We start from the raw sequence: 18,419 nt of genomic DNA, 5'->3' as shown, positions 1-18,419 counted from the left end.
TCCTTGCGCGCGTATCCCCTCCTTCTCCTCCTCCTCCCTCCCTCCCTTCCTTCCCTGGAGCCGCAAAATGGCGGACACAATGAACGGGAACCTCCGCCTCTTCTCCTCCTCCTCCTTCGCCGCCGCCTCGGCTTGAGCGGAGGGCGCGGTGGGTGCGGCTTCCCGGGCTTCCGTCGCGGCCTCTTTGTGTCCCCCCGCGGGGCCAGGCTGGGCCCAGGCGCGCCGCTTCCAGCTTTCTCCCGGCCGGCCGCGCAGGCCCCGCCCTCCCCCTTTCCCTCCACCATGAAGCTGGCGGACAACGCGCTGCGGAGCTTCCGCGTGGCCAAGGTGTTCCGCGAGAACTCGGACAAGATCAACTGCTTCGACTTCAGCCCCAACGGAGAGACGCTCATCTCCAGCAGCGACGACGACTCCATCGTGCTCTACGACTGCCACGAGGGCAAGTGAGTGAGTGAGGGAGGGAGTGGTGGGAGGGAAAGGGCAGCCCTTCAGGGGAGACTGGCCCCTCAGACTGACCCATCCGAGGCTGGGAGGTGCTATTTGAAAACAGTGCAGAACAGCAGGCCCTGCCTTTTCCGGTATGTGCGAGGGGCATCGCTTTATTATGCCATTGCATATAGTGGGATTTGAGCACCCCCGGATTTTGGTATCCACAGGGTAAATATAATATAGGTAAAGGTAAAGGTAGTCCCCTGACATTAAGTCCAGTCATGTCTGACTCTGGGGTGTGGTGCTCATCTCAATTTCTAAACCAAAGAGCCAGCGTTGTCCGTAGACACCTCCAAGGTCATGTGGCCGGAGCGCCGTTACCTTCCCGCCGGAGCAGTACCTATTGATCTACTCACATTTGCATGTTTTCCAACTGCTAGGTTGGCAGAAGCTAGGGCTGACAGCTGAAGCTCCAAAATATAATGTAGTAACTATAATAATACATTTATTACCCGCCTCTCCTTGCAGCTCCAGAGTTAAAAGAAAGAATAATAATAATAATAATAATAATAATAATGGCACAAGCCAGTAAAAGTGGTCCCAGCGGGTAAAGTGCCTAAAGACCTTGGCCTTACAAACAATCGGTGCTGACAGAATTACCATCTGTCAGCTCAAAAAGGCCACCCCACTGCACGCATTATTCACTGATACATCACACAGTCATAATAATAAACTTTATTTCTATACCTCCCTATCTCCCCGAGGGGACTCAGGGCGGTTTACAACAGAACATTGGCAAACAGTCAATGCCAGCATAACATTTATTTATTTATTTGGCAGTTTTGTATGCCGGTCTTCTCACCTCTGTTCGAGGGAATAAGGCCGGTTTCCAACATCAATATTACAGACAGTCATTAAAACATCATATTCTAAATCACACTAAAACGTTAAAATAGCAAAATACAATCATATAATTACAGTGGTCAGTCGTCATCAAAAATCATTATTCGTCGTCATCCATCCATATCACAGGATCATGGCTCATTTGTCGAATGCCAATCCCCAAAGCCAAGTTTTCACCTGTTTCCTGAACGTTAAGATAGAAGGGGTAGTTCTGATCTCCAGTAGAAGGGAGTTCCAGAGTCGAGGGGCCACCACCGAGAAGACCCTGTCTCTCATCCCCACCAGCCGCGCCTGATGGTTCATAGGGGATGATACGTTCAGACAGGTAAATTGGGCCGGAGTCGTAACATAACAAACAAATCAAATCATAAATAAAATAAACAACATCAGGTGTACTTATAGAACAACTCAAAAATAACAAACTTGGACATTTAAATATATAAATCAAACATTTAGAACATGTTTACTACTAGATCTAATGATAGCAAACACTCAAAACATTAAAAGTAAAAAGGCATTTACAACCTAGACACTTGGGAAGTATCCAGCATGTGATCCAATACAACAGCCAGCATAATCTTCTTGTTTGCTGTGTACTAATCCTGTTGTGTTTCAAATGATAATAATATACTGCAATATTGCTACTAATATTATATGTAATATATAATATACATTATTATATATTATTATATAGAAGCCCCCAGTGGTGCAATGGGTTAAACCCGTGTGCCGGCAGAACTGAAGACTGGCAGGTCGGAGGTTCGAATCCTTTGAGAGCGCCAATCAGCTCCCTCTGTCAGCTCCAGCTCCCCATGTGAGGACATGAGAAAAGCCTTTCACGTGGATGACAAAACATCAAAAAAAAAAAAAACCAAACGTCCCCTAGACGGCCAATTCTCTCACACCAGAAGCGACTTGTAGTTTCACTACCAGTATTAGTATTATATGATATATTGTACCATATTATAAATTGAATATTTACTGTAGTTCAAAGAAAAACAGTAAACTAGCTCTGTAAGTGGAAAAGTAAGGTCAACAAAAACAATATGGTGTCAACAATAACTTAATAATTATAATTATAACAACAACAGCAACAACTTTATTTGTATATTGCCCTAGCTCCCCGAAGGGACTCAGGGTGGTTTCCAACATATAAGACAAAACATTCAATTGCCAAGGAGAAAACCATACAAACAGATTAAAATAAAATCACCATAAAACACAAAAATCCTACTCAAACACAACAATAAAAATGTAAACCAATTGCAATTATAACTCCATCAGACAAGGTTCAATAAAACCAATGACTAGGACTACAAAATATGCATGGTCAACTATAAAAGGACTGGGCAAGGGATAATGCAAACCGAGTATCATAGGACCAGGGAAGTGGGGAAAATGCAGGACAGAGTACTAACTGACGACCTAGGGACCTGGCCTGGGGACTAATCATTCTCGAAAACCTGCTGGAACATCCGGGTTTTCAGGTCCCTACAGAAGGAGCAGTGTGGGGGCTTGTCTAATCTCCCTGAGGAGGGTGTTCCAAAGTCGGGGGGGGGGAGCACCATCAAGAAGGCCCTCTCCCTTGTCCCCACCAACCGCACTTGTGATGGTGTCAGAAGCCAGAGGAGGGTCTCTCCGACAGATCTTAGAGTTCATTGGGGGAGATGCATAGAAAGATAGGGCCCAAACTGTTTAGGGATTTGTAGGTCATAACTTGAATCTTGAATTGGGACCAGAAACTTATTGGTAGCTAGCAGAGCTGCTTTAATAGGGGCATTGCTGTATTAAATTACAACATTATTAATATTATATACAATATACCAGCTCTATTACATTGCAATGTTGTTATTTCTATGTATTATATTGTATATATTGAGGGGCTCCCGAGTGATACTGCAGGAGATAGGATGGAGCTGTGTCTTCCAGGGTGTCCGCTCTTCACTCTGTAGCCTCAGAGCAGCAGTTGGTGTTGGGGGTAGGGGCTCCCAAGTGATGTTGCAGGAACCTGGCTTTGAACCATTTCAGCACACCAGAGGCTTAGGGGTGAAAAGGAGGAGGGGGGTGATAATGACAGCAGCAGAGGTAATCCATTACCCCTCTCAGGAAGTCGCATGCTCCCCTGCTGCCCAGCTATGCCCTTAGGGCCTTTTTTTTTTGCAGTATTCCAAATCCTTTACTGCGCTTCAGCAGAGTCAGGTGTCTACAATGCAGAGGGGATTTCACCTTGGATCTGGGATGCACAAGGTTCTGCCACTGTGCATTTGGGGCTGAACTCAGACTTTCCTGAGACGTTTAATGCATTGTATACCCTTGGATACATGTTGCAGTGCACATTGGTGATAAACTTTTTGTGGACATCGTGGCCTCGTTAGCTTCAAGGTGCATTCTATGGCCATTGTAGAAGGGCCCCCAGAGGATGACAAGGAGAAACCCCCCTTTGAACAAATTTTGCCAAATAAACCCTGTGATTGGTAGTATTTATATTGGATATTGCTCTGGGTTTGTCATATCCTTCACTTGGAAATTAAAGAACTTGTTGATGATAAATACTGTAGCAAATGTATTTCCTGCTTCTGATAGTGAAACTAAATGAGATGACATAACTGTAAAAGTTGATGCAGAGGGATTTTGTAGCACCTTTGAGACTGAAAGGAAGGCATTGGTAGTATAAGATTTCCTAGGACTTCATCCCATGGCTTCTAGACTCTGTTTACATGAACTGTGGAAATGGAGCCCCACAAGAGTTCCATAGAGGCCATCGCATGACATTAAGGCAGTGTGGCTCCATGAGGCTGTTTCCACGGCGCATGGAAACTGAGCCTAGAAGCTGTCTTCACCTGACTTCAAATGGCAGACAGCAGGAGAAAGTGGGAGAAAGATGCGGTAACAAGAGAACTCCCTCTGGTTTCCCCTGCTTTCCTGCTGCTCATGGAATGAGGTTCAGAGTCTTATCAGATGCATAGAATGGTAGTGCTGAGGAACAGACTTTTGTACCTATGAATGAGCAGGTTGTCCATGTGTGAACATGGTTGTCCATGTCTGAATAACAATAGAAATGCAAAACGTGGATATGGTGGTGAGGTGGCAAGTTTAGTTTTAACAAAGTTGGGAGGAAAGATATTACCTAAAGCCAAGGTAAGTTTATAATCATATGAATAGTGGAGGGAGTTCCTGGAATGTTGTGTGATGCTGGCTGGGAACTAGAAAGGAGATGTGATAAATTGGATGAGAGAGCCTTTAGCAGGCTGAGGTGTTAACTAGTTCTAAAGGGCATTGTTGATAGTGGCCAACTACAGTGCATAAAGTACATTGTGCAAGGTTTTAAAAATGCACTTGGGATTTTGCTATATTTTGTTACATGAGTACCCTGGAATGCATTAATGTATTATTCATTGTGGGGAATGTGACATACCATGGAAAGAGAGAATTTTCCCCTTCTACTGTATTTCCTCCCATTAGTCGCCACCATGTAATAGTTGCACTCCCTTTTGAGGGGGTGGTAAAATTGGTATTTTATAGTCACACCCTTCATTTACTTCTCAGCGCACCTGCCTCCTTGGAACTATGGGAGTTCACTCTGCTGACAGCCGAGTCAAGTCCCATAGCTGGAAAGGGGGTGGGTGCATGGGCACAAAATTTAATGTGAGAGCCAGGTACGCCTCCATGTGCCATAAACCTGGGACATGTTGGGAAGTTACTTGCTGAAATAGCACAATCAGGTCTTAAGATTAAGGTACTGTGGGCATTCTAGGGTTGGTTAAGGTACTGTGGGTATTCTAGGGTTGTGTTCATAGAATAACAATTGAAAATAATTTGTAATCAGTGTACTCTACCACTTGTAACAAATTACCTATCTGTTGCAATCATGAAAGTAAAATTATGAATTCCATGAAGCTAAAATATGCAAAGTTATTGCATCGATAGTCTTTCTTCAGAACATACTGTCAGTGCCTACTTACATGTTCTGTTCTAATTGGGGATTGAAGAAGAGACTTGAGACCTTTACAATTATCGGCTTGGCTGCATTTGATTGAAGTGTGATTAGAATTAACAATTTACTTATATAGCAACAATATCAGCAGTGGCTGTTCCTAATGCTGCTGTGGTGAATCTTGTGTTCTCTTGGGCATTCTTGGTGTTTATCACGACTAATTTAAACATTACTGAAGTTCTATGTACTTTTTGAGAATATTCAAATATATATTTTTATTATTCATTTGGAAAAAAATTCTAGCCCCTCTGCTTTTTTTAATATTGTGAACTCTGATTTAAATGCCATTTGTTAATCTGGTAGAGTGCCTGTAATTCTGATAGGAAGCAATGAGAAAACAAGTTTTATAAAGAAAATTGGCTTCTTAAAGATGAAGTACATAGGCTTGATAGCTTTTTAAAAGACTGATATGGCTGAGTACATTTTGTGTGAAATAAGAATAAACGTTCTTGTAATTTTTCTTGGCAGACCAAAGAGAACATTATACAGTAAAAAGTATGGAGTGGATCTCATCAGATACACACATGCTGCCAATACTGTGGTGTACAGTTCCAATAAAATTGATGGTAAGTGTTCTCTTCATTGTTCTCAGTTTCTTCTAGCTACAGCAGATCAAACTGAAGCATTGACTAAATGGAACAGTTTGTTAATTGCAACTTTTGAATAGTAAATACATATTTTCATGCTCTAAGGATCAAATTTCTAAAGTGTTATTTACAAAGAGCCTTTTCCTTGTTTTCAACTGAACAGTAAGTCAATGTGAAACATACCAGTGATTGATTGTCTCGTAACTTTGCCTCAAGCTAAATTTCCTGCCACCAGTCTCATCATAATGCATATTTAAGGAAGCCTCCAAAGAAACCTGCTTTAGCATAGCAATTTCAGCTTCTCTATCTCTCAAAATGTTAGATAATTTTGAACAGATATGTGGGGGATACATCCAAGGACTTCTTGTAAATATGTGAAAATAGAGCATTTGCTAATCCCCAGCTCCTACTTTGCCCCTTAGAGGGGAAATTAGCTGAGATTATTTTGCTTCTTTGACTGGAAAAGGAACAGTTTTCCCCCAAAGTAGTTCCTCTGCTTTGTTGCTCAGTAGAGGGAAGTGTGTCTGTCCTTTTCTCCACAGCCAGTGAAGCACATCTTGTGAATGCACATTCACAGACTAGCCTGGGTGGAGTGTGTATATTGTGTAACAGCTTTGGCCCTTGGTAGGGAGCAAGTGGAAAGAGCGGCAATTTTCCCTGCTTCCCCAAGCATCTTGAAGACTGAGGATATTGTATGAAAGTGTGATCCAGGTATATAGGTATATAAACCCCATTTGGGGTTGGGACCTATAATTTAAGAAGCACTGCTCTAGACCCTGACCTACAACTCTGATTATGTCTTTTCTTAACCTTTATGGATAATTCTAAATGAATTCCATACACAATATACAATTTCTTCCATTGAACCTCTTTGAAAGTGAACATGAGGATGAAGAGGACCATTGTATTCTCCCCCCCCCCCCTCAAATGTAAGAGCACAGAGAAGCTAGTATCCTTTTATACATATCTGTCTGAAATCAGTAATTGCAGTTTAATTGAACTCAGTTTTTGAATGCCCCAATTTCTATGGGCATGGGCAACAATATGCCCTGGGTAGCTGACTCTTTTCCCTCTTCTCTCCCCTCCCAAGAATGTTACAGTCCTGTCCTCAAGTTTGGGGATGATGTTGAATTATCACTGCCTGTTGTGTGCCCACCTTCTGAACAGCTCCCTAGTCACCTCCTAAGAAGAGGACTGGCATATGAATGTTCACATGACAACGGGGGGAGGGGGCAGTGGTACAAGCTCGTAAATGATCAAAACCATGAGTGTGAAACCTGTGAATATGCCAATTATATATGCAAACAAGTTATTTCAAAATCCAGAAAAGCACTTTTTGTCCCAAGATTTTCAGATAAGGGACATTCAGCCTGTAGTAACCTCATCATAGTAAGTTAAATGTCTATGAAAAATGTCAGATATTTGTTTTGAAAATTGTCATATAAATAACAAATTGTTATATTCTGTGGAGCAATCCATGGCACAGTGCAGTATAACATCTACAGTAAAGATGGCTGTACATTGTAAACAAGTTACCTGTGGAAGAGATGGAGACAGATGAATCATTATTCCTTTTTTTCTGCAGGATACTTGCCATGAGTGCTGTGTATGAATTTATATTTTAGGGTTTCGTAATTACTGTTAAATTCAGCTCCAGTGAGGTCTTCCTTGATGAAGGATTCTACAACTTTCAAGCCTGCGTCGTCCTACCACATGTTGCCTGATTCCGGGTTGAGGTAGTAGTTTGTACAGTTTGAGGGTCTATGATACCACCCGGTACAGGAGATAACTGTACAGGCCACTGCCTTGCCTGGGGCAGAGCTTCAACTACTGAATGCACCTTCCTATCTTCATTTGTTTTGTGGTCACTAACTGTTGCCACTTAAAGAGATCAGCAGTTCTTCTGAGACTTCTGTTCTTGTGTCTTATGTAACAGATTTTGGAACTGAACTGTCAATTATAATTTGTTTAGTAGAGAGTTGCCTCTTTAACAGGTCGTTCTGCAGCCCTCTGTTTGACTATATCGACTAATCGTTCTGTGGATGCATTGGGGAAGCTTATAGATTATTTTGATAAAATTGAAAACCTGCAATATGTATAAACATTTGGTCCAAAGCTAACCTTTCTTGGGTAAGAATTTTTCTTTGACCTCTCTAGCCCTTCATCTCCTCAACTTGGCAGCTTTCAGATGTGTTGGCTTTCAGCTCTCATCCTCATTGTGCTACCTAGGTGTCTAGCATACCTGGAGCCCTCCAGTTTGAGGATAATTGCATTATAGAAAAGTACACTTTAATTCACCGAACAAGTTTGACCTTTATAACCTTTATAAATATACCGGATTAGAAGAAGAGCGAAGGAGAAGGAAAAGAAGAGCGCCCCTGAGCACTTGCAACCGGCGGCGACAGCGCAGCAGCAGCAACTCCCTCATCCTCTGCTTCTTCCTCCTCCTCTTCCTCAGAAGCCCCTTGAGCGCAGTTAACGCCAGTGCCAATGGGGCCTCCAAGGAAGAGGAGGAAGAGATGGAGGACGAGGGAGTTGCTGCTCCTTCTCCTTCCCTCTTCTAATCTGACCTGGGCATCCTGCCTGGCCTTCCCAAGGGGCCTCCAAGGAAGAGGAGGAGGAAGAGGAGGAGGAGGAGAAGAGCGAAGGAGAAGAACTTGCAGCAGGTGGTGACAGCGCAACAGCAGCAACTCTCTCCTCTTCCTCAGATGCCCCTTGGCGCCGTTGTAAGGAAGCCCAAGCCCGATGTAGGGCCTGGGCTTCCCTACATTGCAGATTTTTACGTATAACGGGTGGTCCAGGAATGTAACCCCCGTGATAAGTGAGGGAACACTGTATTACGCAAAGAGCTCTGCTGAATATACTAGTTAAGAAATGCAATGACAAACAGTTACTGTTTAATCTTGATTTCTCTGAGCATTTATATCTACAAGTGCTGTCAATTTCTTTTTTTCTGGTTTGTTTTTTTCAAATGAAAGGTCATTACCAGAGTGTTTATAGCTTGTCAGTGTGCATGTTAAGCTAGATCCAGTGTACACTCTGATGAAGATAATATGGCTGCTACTGTCTTGAGTTGGAGAAACGATTAATTTGTTAAGTGAATGTACTACTGGAAGATGGTCAGTGTGTAACCCCAATTATAAATATATTAATAATTCTTATTAATATATTAATAATAAGTTAGCAAGTTCTCACTACAAGTGCAAACTTGCTAACTAATTATTCGAGTTAGCAAGTTCTCACTACAACGAAGTGATACAAGGTTGCTGTATAATGTTTACTTTGTTGATATTTATTTACAGATACAATCAGATACCTTTCTCTGCATGACAATAAGTACATCAGATACTTCCCAGGACACAACAAGAGGTAAAATGATTGATATACCATTTATTATCTTTGGGTGGAAACAGGAAGAATAAATCAAAGTGTTGATTGACAAGCTTACATTACAACATGTAGTGTCAGATCTTTGTTTTTTTACTTTAAAATGTCATGTTCTTTTGAATTTATGAGAACAAAACAGTAAACAGTTTTGGCCCTACTTACCCCTCCGAACGCATCTCCACCTATGAACCGACTAGGACATTAAGATCGTCCGGGGAGGCCCTGCTCTCGGTCCCGCCTGCGTCACAGGCGCGGTTGGCGGGGACGAGAGACAGGGCCTTCTCGGTGGTGGCCCCTCGGCTATGGAATGCCCTACCGGCAGACATCAGACAGGCCCCTTCGCTGCTGGCGTTTCGGAAGAAGGTTAAGACCTGGCTCTATGAACAAGCGTTTGGCTAAGCAGTGCAACTGAATATAGGAGGATGGTAAAATTTGATCTCAGGAATGGCACAAGGATTACGAGAACGGATCTGATTTCATATTGAGGCGTTATGAATTGTTAATGATTGTTGATTTTGTTGCTGTATATGATGTGTTTTAATTGTTTAGGATATTGTTGTGATAGTACTGATGTTATTGTGATAATTTTCATTGTGTAAACCGCATTGAGTCGCCTTATCAGGCTGAAAAATGTGGTATAGAAATGAAGCAAATAAATAAATAAATAAATAATGCAGCTATTTGGGTTATTTTATTTTTTATTTCTTCACTTCAGAGTTGTTGCTCTGTCTATGTCTCCTGTGGATGATACCTTTATTTCTGGGTCACTTGATAAGACCATCCGACTTTGGGATCTCCGGTCTCCAAACTGCCAGGTAAACTATTGAGAGACACACACAAAATGTGCTAGAGCACTGCTTCAAATATGGAAAGATCACACTTGTAGTCATTGGTTCCATTAAAATGTGGTTTAAAAAATCCACCAAAGAAACATGTAGAATAATTTCTTCTAACATGTTTCCAAATTCTAGGGTTTGATGCATCCTCAAGGGAAGCCTGTGTGCTCGTTTGATCCAGAAGGACTTATTTTTGCAGCTGGAGTGAATTCTGAAATGGTGAAACTTTATGATCTTCGCTCTTTTGATAAGGTATGTAATGTTTAGGCAAAATTTGAGCTACATAGATTCCCCAAACAGAATTTTAAAAATGTAATGCCTTTTTCCCCAAGTAGAATTTCTGTGTCCCACAAAACCGTTGTGCTCATGATGTCTTAAGACATGGCTAATTTTATTTAATGATTATGGATTTGACCTCTTGGTTAAGAAAATGAAAGTACTTAACAGGGTCATGCAAGGCCCACCTGGTCTTTCATTCTTTGCACAAATCCCAAAAGGCTATAGGCAGTAGCTGGTTTGCTAATATCTCCATGTGTACGCCCTGTATCTATGGTTTAAACAAGTTCCTGGGAAAATCTTAGACATTCAAAATGTATTTTTTCAGCCTCATTCCAGTGTTGATAAACAGAAGGACTAGACTGTTTCTGTTACTTTTCTTCTTGAAGGGTCCATTTACTACTTTCAAAATGCAATATGACCGAACCTGCGAGTGGACTGGATTGAAGTTCAGCAATGATGGTAAACTTATTCTTATAGCAACCAATGGAGGGTTCATCCGGCTCGTTGATGCCTTTAAAGGAGCTGTTCTTCATACATTTACAGTGAGGATTGCTTTCTTTACTTTGTGGAAAGCTCTTTGTCTTAAACAACTGCCATGATAAGGATGAGATGGGTTACACATACTGTGTTCGATTCTTACTGTGTTAGAAGTTGCTTTCCTATTTGAATTTCACAACCTTTCCACTTTCTGTTAATGTCAAATATGTACTTGCCTTGTTTTTCTGAAGTTAATTAAAGGTTATTATGATGATATGTGACTATGCTACTAGCAAAGTAGGAATACTAATTTTTACACAAAAATAGAATAGTAAAATAATAACATAAAAAGAGGACTGGCTATTAAAACTGAGATAGAAATAGCTGAAATAGAAAAATTATCCACTTGACCAGAGAAAAATCATTGATTACAATTAAAAAGACTAGGAACCCTTGCAGAAAAAACAAAATAACAATTTTATGTTATCATTAGTAGGTTTGAATTATGAAAGAAGTGTATGTTTTGGTTAGTTGAAAAAGTTAGCTTTTATATATTAAGAATTAAAGCCACTGTCAGGAAAGTCAAGAATTATTGCAGATTTTCTTCACTTTTTTACTATGGTTTTCTTCTTTTTTTTCTTTTTCTTTTGCTCACCTTTCATTTTTGTGTGTAAGTTTTGAGAAGCTTTTAATCTCAGGCACATGAGGGGATGAGACCGCAGGTCCCTTACACAGTCTGGAGCAGTAAGATCTTTAAGATCTGCTGGGGAGGCCCTTCTTTCACACCCGCCTCCATTACAAGCACAGCTGGTGGGGACGAGGGAGAGGACCTTCTCGGTGGTCCCCCCCCCCCCCAGCTTTGGAACTCTCTCCCTAGGGAGATTAGATTAGCACCCACCCTGTCCACCTTCTGTAAAGACCTGAAAACTTGGATGTTTCAAATGTGTCTTTGATTAATTGGTTCATCTATTGACTATTTCCCCCCTAGCCCTAATTTATTGTCTGGCTTTGTAGCACTTTATTAACTGCCCCGCCCGTACAGCTGTATTGCACTAGTCTTTGCCCCACCCTCCTAGATCTGAACATGCCCACCATTCCCGGCTACTGGTTGAAGGTTATTGTTGTTCTTATGATTTTATGATGTCTGTTGTTCGGTTTTATTGTTTTAATTATTGAAATACAATGTATTTTAATAGTGCTATATCTTCTATTTTTGCTGGGCTTGGTCCCCATATAAGCCACCCTGATTCCCTTCAGAGAGATGGTGGCAGGATATAATAATAATAATAATAATAATAATAATAATAATAATAATAATAATAATTTTATTCCTTTGCTTGAAGCATGTTTGACATTTCTCATGAAACTTTCTTTTATAGGGATACAACAATAGTAAAGCTGTTACACTGGAGGCATCCTTCACACCTGATTCACAATTTATAATGATTGGTAAGAGTGCAGTTCTTGCTTTTCCTTCCTCCTTCTCTCTCGTTCCTTGGTGCTTGTTGATGTTATATTTTGTAGGGGTGCCTGCCACTGCAATTTTAAATGGGTTTCTTCATGAAAAGGCTTCTATGGTGATGGTTTATACTCCTTTTGCATAATCTGATCTACAGGATCAGAGGATGGGAAAATCCATGTTTGGAACGGAGAGACCGGAATGAAGGTAGCTGTGTTGGATGGGAAACACACAGGCCCCATAACCTGTTTGCAGTTCAACCCCAAATTTATGACTTTTGCCAGTGCATGCTCTAATATGGTAAGGAGATTGGTCTTTTATCAGTTGACTATTTTTTGTTAAAGAGGTCAAAGGATGTTACTAGTTTTGAAAATAGTCATTTTTCTGAGACAGTAAAATGAACAAAAATGTGTTTGAATTTCCTTGCATTAAGTCAAATCAGTATCAGTATGGTCCAAGCACCAATACTAAGTAGATATATCCTGCCTCAGCAAATATTATTGTGTGTTTTACTGAAGTGGTGGTTCATGGAAAAATAGAGGAGTACGCATAATATCCCATATGGGAATGGATTGTGTTTGTCATTATTTTACCTTTAGGGGGGCACTGTTAAGGTACATGTGAAACTGCAGTGCTATTACCAATCAGTTTCTCTGGATTGGACTAAATGTGTAATATCCTTAAGCCAGGGGTCCTCAAACTAAGGCCCGGGGGCTGGATATAGCCCTCCAAGGTCATTTACCTGGCCCTTGCTCAGGCTCAACCTAAGTCTGAAACTCCTTGAAAGCACACAACAACAACAATCCTATCTCATCAGCCAATAGCAGGCCCACACTTCCCATTGAAATACTAATAAGTTTATATTTGTTAAAATTGTTCTTCATTTTAATTGTATTGTTTTAAAATGTTTTTTTGCACTACAAATAAGATATGTGTAGTGTGCATAGGAATTCTTTCAATTTTTTTTTCAAATTATAATCTGGCCCTGTAACCGTTTGAGGAACTGTGCCCTGGCCCTCTTAAAAGGTTTGTGGACCCCTGCCTTAAGCAGTGGTTCTCAACCTTTTGGTCCTCCCATGATTCCTAAAAGCTGGTAAACTGGCTTGGATTTCTGAGAATTGAAGTCAAAAACACCTGGGGAACCCAAGTTTGACAACCACTGCCCTAAAGAATGAATCCAGGATATCTGCTGGGTATAGTTCTCCATAAAATTGATAAATTAACACAATGATATGACCACTTTTAGCCATCTTACTCTAAGCTGGTTTTAAACGTTTGTGACTAGATAATCGGGATAGGCAGTGTCCAGTTAGCTTCCCTTTGTGGCCCTACTACTACCATTACTGTTTAAAAGGGCCTGTTGTATTCCCTAGGGCAGGCCTGTACGACCTGTTGACTTCCAGGTGTTTGTGACTCCAACTCTTAGAAGCCCTAGCCAGCTTGACAGGAATTCTGGGAGGTGAATTCCAAAACACCTGGAGGACAACAGGCTGTGCAGGGGAGAATTCAAAACGCAAAATGATTTAAAAACCATTGTGGTCTAAAAACAATGCAAAATATCCCCCAAGATCTTTAGATAATAACTACAGGTATTGTGGGGATATCTGGCCTCAAACCTCTGGAAACGGACAATCCAAGGTTATAGAAGACTCTTTGGCATAATCTCAAGAATTAACCATTGCTACTCAGCAGTAGACACAGCATCCTACCAATCCACTTTCTTCTTCTTTTTACCTCCAGGCCTTTTGGTTACCAACAATCGATGACTAGTTCCATTCATCGTTTTCATTGAACAATTCTTGACTGTACTGACAGAAATATATTTATGAAGACGGCAATGAAAGTATTGTGGGTGCATCAGTGAGGCAGAATGTTCCAGTCCAGCACTTCTTGTGTGATTTTTGTGCTGCATTTTCATTCCGAAGGATTTTTTAAAAATAATTTGGTTATGCAGAACTTTGCCTGGAAAATGTAAGAGTGTAATTCTGGCAGCATTTCTATTATAGCAGAACACATTTCATATGAGCTCAAGTTGGCAGCTTTCCTTTGCAATGCATTTTGTGCCACAGTTTGTGCATATTGACACTTTAGTCCTTTTTATATTCAATAGAAGGCTATCACTTGTTTAAAAGTGACTTTCCAGTTTTACATTTTCAACTAACATATTCTGAGTTCTTTATTTTTCTTAGACAAATGCTTGTGTTATATAAAACTTCTTTGCCATATATATACGTAACCAGTTATTGAAGGGCATTTCAGATGCTGTCGAGTTTTCTACTTGAGAAAGGTTCTCATGCTATTATCAGGTTTATAAAAAAATCTTCCAGCAAACCATACAGAATTTGAGATATTTTCCATGGACAGCATCTTGGACACAATGTCACTTAGTAGCAATACCAGAACTTTGCTGTTAGAAAATGCTGTGGAGCAGGCTGGATCAGAACACACCCCTTCTCCTTCAGTGTAATCTTAGCGAGCTATGTAAATATGGGGACCGGGAGGGTGGAGGTTGCATTCTTCTTTCTTACTATTTGATATTAAAAAGTAATACATGGACCCATGCAGTATCAAGGAATGAGTCTTGGTTGCGTTTTTGCCTTTCATTGTTTATATGGTATTCTTCCAGGGTACTAAATAGTGATTTGATGCAACTAAAATTTCCAGTTAATGAACTTGAGTTTCTGACTACAGTTGCCTTTTCCCAGAAAATAGAATGAAGGCTTGTGGTAAACATGTGTAGTGGCATCCTTTCTGGGCCAAAAGGAAATGCATGTAAACTCCTCTTGTTGCTGTAATACTGATACTACATTTACACTTAATTTAGGAATATGTGAAACTGCAGTGAACTATCTGGGCCCGTTGCCTTATGATCTTCATTACCAAACACCTGATGCTGATAACCTCTAGATTTCAGGAATTACATTTCAAACAAGTATGGTTTAAATCTTTCATGTTCTAGTACAGTAGTTTTCAACTTGTGGGCCCCCAAATATTTAGGCCTTCAACTCTCAGAAATCCTAACAGCTGGTAAACTGGCTGGGATTTCTGGGAGTTGTAGGCCAAAACACCTGGGGACCCGGCCCACAACTTGAGCACCACTGCTCTAATAGTTTCAATCCCTCCTAAGCCTTACGTTTATGTCTTCTCCAGCCAGCTTTATCTGTTCTCTGCTTTTCTTAGCACTATTTAGATGTTGTATTCTTTTCTCTATATTGTTATTATCTGTTGTATTAAACTGTAAACAAGTGTTTTCTGCATCTTCACATGAGCTTTTGCACATCATCCATCCTGAAGAATGTAAAACTTTTAAATTTGGATTGGTTAGCAAAAGCTAGAGGGGATTTCTTTTTGCTTCTGTGGAAAAAGGTAATTGTGTCCATATTTAAAATTATTTGTTCATTGTGTGTAGCTCTTTGGCGGCCTGAATGCAATAGTACAAGTAGTTGCATCTCAACTCCAGGCTTCTTTTGTATTAATTAAGAGCAGGGCAGCAGGGACAGGCTGGTCAGCTGCAACACAGATTTGGGCCAAGATTGCAGACGATGGCTTATGGGTTCCTTTTATCAACGCTTTTGGAGCCCCCGGTGGTGCAGTGGGTTAAACCCCTGTGCCGGCAGGACTGAAGACCGACAGGTCGCAGGTTCGAATCCAGGGAGAGGCGGATGAGCTCCCTCTATCAGCTCCAGCTCCTCATGTGGGGACGTGAGAGAAGCCTCCCACAAGGATGATAAAAACATCAATTCATCCGGGCATCCCCTGGGCAACGTCCTTGCAGACGGCCAATTCTCTCACACCAGAAGCGACTTGCAGTTTCTCTAGTTGCTCCTGACATGACAAAAAAAAAATCAACCCTTTTAATACAAATAAGCATCTTTACACTTCACTATGCTTGTTTCAGCTACTATTTTTATTTGAAGAAATAAAGTATTTTGACTTGGCTAGTTTGCCATTCAACTGACAACATTCTTTTAGAAATACAAGTATTTGTAAGGTTTTGCTGTTTGTAGCTGTTCCTAGTTTAAATGTTTTTCTTTTCAAAAAAGATATAACTTTTTAAACTTTACTCTGCTATTCAGTTGGAAACCTCAAGTTATCTGATAAGCAGTTTGTTAGCTGTACATTTCTCTTTATGCTGGTAGCTCATTTTGATTAAATAATTCCTTTGCTAAAGCACTTCTTGCCAATGTATTCAGATCTCTTAAAATCATATTATGAATACAAAGTTAGATTTGAATTTTGTAAATGTGTACCTGGAGCTTACACATGACCTTACACATCCTTTCTGTGAAGAATAAATGACAGTATTAGCCACAGGGGTGTGCTGTTGCTTCAGTGTTTCATTATCACTCCTGATTCCTCTTGTCTTCGCATCCATCGAAATGCTGTACACGTCTATTTTTTCCAGTGTAAGAAACAAACAGATTTGGTTTCTGGAGCAGCTGCTATATAATAACTGTATGTTTTATTAGATCTGTTAGGATAGACACATCAAGATTATTAAACCATGTGGAGCACCTTTTGGCACACTTATGCTTAGTAACATTCCTGGATACAAAGGCCTATCAAGCTAAACATTTTATGTAGACCTTAAAAAATTGTGTCAGTGCTGATCAAAACAGAAATAGGCAAAACTTTTTGGTTTTTTTGCTTGCGTGTTACAACAAAGTACGTTATCCTATTTCCAGACTTTTTCATGTGTGCCCTAATAATCTGAAAAGTTTATGTTCAGCTCTGTTGACTATTTGGGTGTTTATCGTTCATTTTTTTCCTTTGGAAAAGATTACTATTGGACACAATTGGAAATTTGACCATTGGGATTTGAACTTCAGTGGGTGTGTAACTTCCGACTATAATTTTCTAAGCACTTAAGACAGGTTACTCCCTTACACTTGCTACTGGATATGATTGGTCCACAATTTGTCATGGTTTATGAAAAACAAAGGATTGCAGGTGTACATGAAAATAAAAAGGACTTGCAGAGGCAGTGTTTTTGATCATGTCAAACTATATAATTACCATAGAGTGGGCTGACTACAGTACTCACAAATGTAGGAGGTAGCAAATGAGAACAGTAGCTTTTGTTGTGTTCTTTTTTCAGTAAGGAACCCATGTAAATTGGAACCAAATGTTATAGTATATTCACAAATACACCTATTCAGAGTTCTTTCCAGTCCTGTCCCTTTCCCAAGTGCTTTCAGAGTCTTGAATAGATTGTTTCTGCTTCACCACCATTTCAGCTATTGAGAGTCGCATCTTAAGTATATTTGTCATTAGACTGCATGGGGCATATTTATACCACGCCACACCTTGCCATTTATTTAGGCATTCTGGGAAAGGCATATTTAGATTAGCATCAGCTGTATTTAACTTTAGTCTTATCCGTGTTTAATCATTTGTATTCTCTATAGGAAGAACCAAGTGGGACCTGTAAGCAAATTGTACTACTGTGTTTTCAACTTGCCTCAAAATAGCTCCTTCCTTGCTACCTAAAGTTATGCAACAGTGGACAACGCTTATATTCAGAAGCACTAAATTATGGAAATCTTGCATGGTACTGGCTGCCTGCATAGCCAATATGATCAGTTCCAAATGTAGAACAGTAATCGTCTGGCAAGAGCATGAGATGAATACTGCTGATTTAAATAGATTCACAACTAAAACAGAAACAGACAATACTTTAAAGATCAGAAATATTGTTTTCAAATAGTGCATTATGTTTCTCTGATGGAAATATTAATGAACGCTAATAAGAACAAACCTTTATTCAGCAATTCAGTCCTTTATGTGATATTTGGTTGACTTTGAAAATTTGGAGGTCCCCCCCCCCCCCCATATCATCAACAATCCAAATCTTGCAAATTATGGATTGTGACTTCCTTTACAAATGAATCTATCTGTGGTCATCCTTTTCCTTCTGCTTTTTATGCCAGTTAGTCATAGTCGAGATAGGCTAGGCCTCACCCAAGTTATTTTGATTTCTAGTGAGGTTGGATTTGCTTTCAGCCCCATTTCAAATGGACTGATTCTCTTGTTGGCTTTACTCTCCAACTTGCAACAACTATCTACAG

The 18,419-nt window shown here is 40.4% G+C and overlaps 1 protein-coding gene across 1 annotated transcript; it reads left to right on the top strand.

Moving 5' to 3' along the window:
- WDR82 (WD repeat domain 82) lies at window positions 1-14,922 on the top strand. The gene is made up of 9 exons (XM_060765851.2): window positions 1-443; window positions 5,795-5,892; window positions 9,216-9,282; window positions 10,016-10,115; window positions 10,272-10,388; window positions 10,802-10,957; window positions 12,272-12,341; window positions 12,509-12,651; window positions 14,092-14,922. The coding sequence occupies exons 1-9, from the start codon at window positions 283-285 to the stop codon at window positions 14,119-14,121; spliced, it is 942 nt and encodes a 313-aa protein (XP_060621834.1). The 5' UTR covers window positions 1-282; the 3' UTR covers window positions 14,122-14,922.
- The last annotated feature ends 3,497 nt before the right edge of the window (window positions 14,923-18,419 follow it).

Source organism: Anolis sagrei, chromosome 2, assembly GCF_037176765.1.
Source record: "Anolis sagrei isolate rAnoSag1 chromosome 2, rAnoSag1.mat, whole genome shotgun sequence".
In the NCBI taxonomy this organism is placed as follows: Eukaryota; Metazoa; Chordata; class Lepidosauria; order Squamata; family Dactyloidae; genus Anolis; species Anolis sagrei.
The sequence above is the reverse complement of the archived record's forward strand: the minus strand, read 5'-3'. Positions and strand labels throughout refer to the sequence as shown.

What these genes read in the sequence shown, in the direction of transcription:
- WDR82 (XM_060765851.2), top strand. Translation starts at nt 283, where the DNA reads ATGAAGCTGGCGGACAACGCGCTGCGGAGCTTCCGCGTGGCCAAGGTG. An exon ending in CAGTTCCAATAAAATTGATG is followed by an intron (nt 5,893 to 9,215) that starts GTAAGTGTTCTC and finishes ATTTATTTACAG; the next exon opens with ATACAATCAGATACCTTTCT. An exon ending in CCAGTGCATGCTCTAATATG is followed by an intron (nt 12,652 to 14,091) that starts GTAAGGAGATTG and finishes TTTTACCTCCAG; the next exon opens with GCCTTTTGGTTACCAACAAT.